At 40.3% G+C, this 3794-nt stretch overlaps 1 protein-coding gene across 1 annotated transcript; it reads right to left on the reverse strand.

The window, feature by feature from the left end:
- Nucleotides 1-2383: 2383 nt before the first annotated feature.
- On the reverse strand, nt 2384-3241 carry LOC130911262 (odorant receptor 131-2-like). Its single transcript, XM_057829107.1, has one exon. The coding sequence runs from the start codon at nt 3239-3241 to the stop codon at nt 2384-2386; it is 858 nt and encodes a 285-aa protein (XP_057685090.1).
- Between the last annotated feature and the right edge of the window lie 553 nt (nt 3242-3794).

A 3794-nucleotide genomic window follows, 5' to 3' on the forward strand; every position in this document is an offset into this window, starting at 1 on the left:
GACGTGCATAGCCCTCATTGGCATCTGTGAACATGGGCCTCAATGCAATGTAAATGCTATTGAAAATGAATGGGAAATTTGAGGCTTCCCACTCTTTGAGAAGTACTGATTTAGATATATTCCACACATCTGCTGTTTTTGCTTTCTTTTTTATAACTGACATTGTTCTAACCAGGCATAGGCAGGCAGTTATCTCTGCAAAAGGTGCCCTTTGTTCCCTTCTGAGCACCTTCCCCCCAAATTGTCTGTCCACACATTCCCCTGTGCAGGACTTCAGCTTCCAGATGGACAAACAGCTCCAGGCTAACCAACCAGACATAGTAGTGGTGGACAAAGACCAAAATAGAGTGATAGATGAGAAAGTGCTAGATATGGCAATACAGCTGCATTTTCCCCGATATTTTAGATGATAAATAATTGATCCAAACAAAGAAAATTGACATTGAAAAACATCTTTTCAATTGATGTTGAAAAACGTCTAAAAGGGTAAATATTTGAAAGAGAAAAACTCAACCACTCCTTTTTGTCTGTGACTTCTGCATCCTTGTTATCATACCGTGTTTCACCCATACAATCCCCTACTACAACTAGAACTTAAAAATAGATTGACACAAATGGAAATTCAATTGAAACACGAAGGAAAAACAAGTAGCTTTCAAGTGATGTGTGTTATCAAGCGTAATTATATTTTTAGGTAAGATTTTTTTATTTTATTTTTTATAAGAACTAGAAGTTTTTTGAGTGTAAGCAGAGAGTTTTTTTTCGAGTCACATCTGAGATGCAATTGTTGGCTGTTTTCACCAATGTACTGGACTGTCTCAGAAAATTAGAATACACAATATTCTAATTTTCTGAGACAGTCCTGTATATTGTTCTATGTAAAGGACGTCAGCCAAGGTCGGCCCCCCACATTTTTACCACGCCAAATCTGGTCCCCTTTGCAAAAAGTTTGGACACCCCTGCTTTAAATGGTGGATTAATGTACAGGACTGTCTCAGAAAATTAGAATATTGTGTATTCTAATTTCCTGAGACAGTCCAGTACAGTACATCGAAAATAAAGACACTGATTGAGTGAAAATGGTTCAAAATTGGATTAAATGTCTTTTTCTCTCATGTATATTTATAATTGCTCTTTACCGTAGGAAAAATGTTTTATCCGATTAACTCTATTAATCGATATAATTTTCAGTCGATTACTAAAATATTCGATAGCTGCAGCCCTAAAGTAAATATGTGTTTCGAGAGACGCACCGTGACATCCTGCTATACAACCTTCTGCTTGGAGACACATTGCAGCTAACCTAACCCTGTTGATGTACATGCTGAGCACCTGCCGCATCACCCTCATGTTTCCTGTGTGCGGCGTGCTCGCAATGCTTAGCAAACTCTTCAGTAGGATGTCTCCTCTGATGGTGGTGGTAATGTCCCTGGAGAGAGATGTGGCTGTGTGCCACAATCTCAGACACACCACCATCAGTGCCAGAAAGAACACAACCAGGTCCGTGCTTGCCATGTGGATCTTTTGTTTTCTATTTTCTCTCATTCAGGGTGTTTTGATGTTGATGTTTTTGCTCTTTATTGTTGTGGATTTTGGATTGCACAACAGCATTTCTACATATATCATGCTTTCTTGGCAAGCCTGAGCATCATTCTGCTTCATGTGCAAAACCCTCAAACTCGCAGGCCTGTCGTAGAGGACCCGAGCTTGAGGATGACACGGATACTGCCCCTTCTGGGGTTAGAGGGATGCCCCATACACAATCAATGACTATTTTATTTGGAATATTTTTCTATTACTATGAAAAATATAAAAGTTCAATACTTTCTACATGAATGTCAATCTAGAAACAAAATGAATAAAATGAAAATGAATAAAAACAGAAAGAGGAGTGGAGATACCTGCGCATTGCACATGTGATAAGCCCTCTATGAAAGCTCTCACTTGTAAGCAAGACTCCGACAAGATTTTGCTTGATTCAAATGCTCTTTATTCATAAAATCACAATAAATGTACACCTTGTAGACTAACACATGTAATTCTTCAAGTCAGCAATTCTAAGTATACATGAGAACAAAATAGTTTGAAAACATGTCATTACAAATATAAAATGGAGTCACATTAAGCATTTCACATCACACTAGAGCCTTTTTCCTCCCACAAGTCAGTGTCACACATCGCTGAAATTCTGTAGCTGTTTGTTTCATGCGTATTACAATAGATTTGTACGGACACGCCCTGTTTTCAGCCGATGAACACTAATGACAAATAAATGTGATGACAAAAGGTAGAACTTATACATGTAGTCTAAATGTTTCTCGGAGTTGAAAGCTGTAGCGTTTGTAAGGTTTGAATGCAGAGGCAGAAGGAAAGAATAATGCTCTTAGGACACAACAGCTTTGACCGGCCCTTTGGCGCGACAGCAGAATAGATAGAGGAGTTCAATTCGGAGGCTTTGATCTCTCAGCCCATAGACGAGTGAGCTCAGAGTTCTGGGCAGTAAGAAAAAGCACACAAACAGAAAGATCTGTATTTGGTTAAAAGCTACCCAGTTCAACAAAGTTGAGAGAATTATGAGGATGCTGGGGTAGATCACAGACAAAAGGCTGAGGCTTAGCTGCACCAGGTGCAGCAACAATGTGCTTTTTGCTTTACGCGCAGAGACTTTGTCCGTGGCTGCCGATCTGGCTGCTATGACTATGCCAACGTAGCTGGAAATGTTGGCCAGGCCTGCAACAAAGAACACAAAAACCGAGTAGGTATTTTGGAACATTTCAGTCATTGGCAGGAGGGACATAGCGATGGAATTGCATGGCTGTGTCATTTGGAGACTCTCCAGCTGTTCAAAAGGAAACATCAAAATTAATAGGTCTTGAATCAGAAGAATTATAAAACACACAATCCACATTCCAAGCATGGTCCTCACTGTGTTCCCTCTGGTCATGATGGAGGCGTGTCTGAGAGGGTGGCACACAGCCACATATCTCTCCAGCGACATAGCCACCAGAACCAAAGGAGAAATCTTACTGAAGAGATTACCGAGAAGGACCAGTACACCACACGCAGGATACGTTAGGGTGATGCGAAAGGAGGTCAAACAATACATCAGTTGAGAGACGACCAATTGCAGCGTGTCCCCGAGCAACAGGTTATAGAGCAGGATGTAGCGCGATGTCTCCCGAAACATACATCTGTTACTCAAAGTGAACAACATGATCCCATTGAGAAATAGTAAAATCATGCAAAAGGAGGTAGTCAAGCTGGCAGAAACTGTTCGTTCCGCAAGGCTTAACCCTGTGGTAACATTCACTTGTAAAATACCTTGCATGAATGTTAGAGATACAATGAGAAAGGAAAACAAACAGTGAGGCTGGAAACCTCGAGTCTTATCGCACTGCCATCGCACGTTTTATATGTTTTCATGCTCCATTTTGATGCATTGCGTTACCATGCAACACCATCGCTGCAATGTCACCGCCTCTTACAGGCTACACACTCGAACACACGAGCATCACAATGAGTACAAAAAAAAAAATGACAGTAAATGCCTTTAACCCTTTCAGGAACCGTGGTCAGCACAGTGGACAGCAATTCAAAGGTTGACGCATAAGACCATTATAGTGTAGATGACATGACAAATGAAATCTCAAATAGCATTATTATTGGAATTAAAATCATACTTTGAGACGATGCGACTATATACAGTGGTATGAAAAAGTATGCGAACCTTTTGGAATTTCTCATTTCTGCATAAAATCCCCAAATGTGATCTGATGTTTGTCAAAATCATCCAG

The sequence above is a fragment of the Corythoichthys intestinalis genome, unplaced genomic scaffold, assembly GCF_030265065.1.
Source record: "Corythoichthys intestinalis isolate RoL2023-P3 unplaced genomic scaffold, ASM3026506v1 HiC_scaffold_23, whole genome shotgun sequence".
NCBI lineage: Eukaryota > Metazoa > Chordata > Actinopteri > Syngnathiformes > Syngnathidae > Corythoichthys > Corythoichthys intestinalis.

What these genes read in the sequence shown, in the direction of transcription:
- LOC130911262 (XM_057829107.1), bottom strand. Translation starts at nt 3,241, where the DNA reads ATGATTTTACTATTTCTCAATGGGATCATGTTGTTCACTTTGAGTAAC.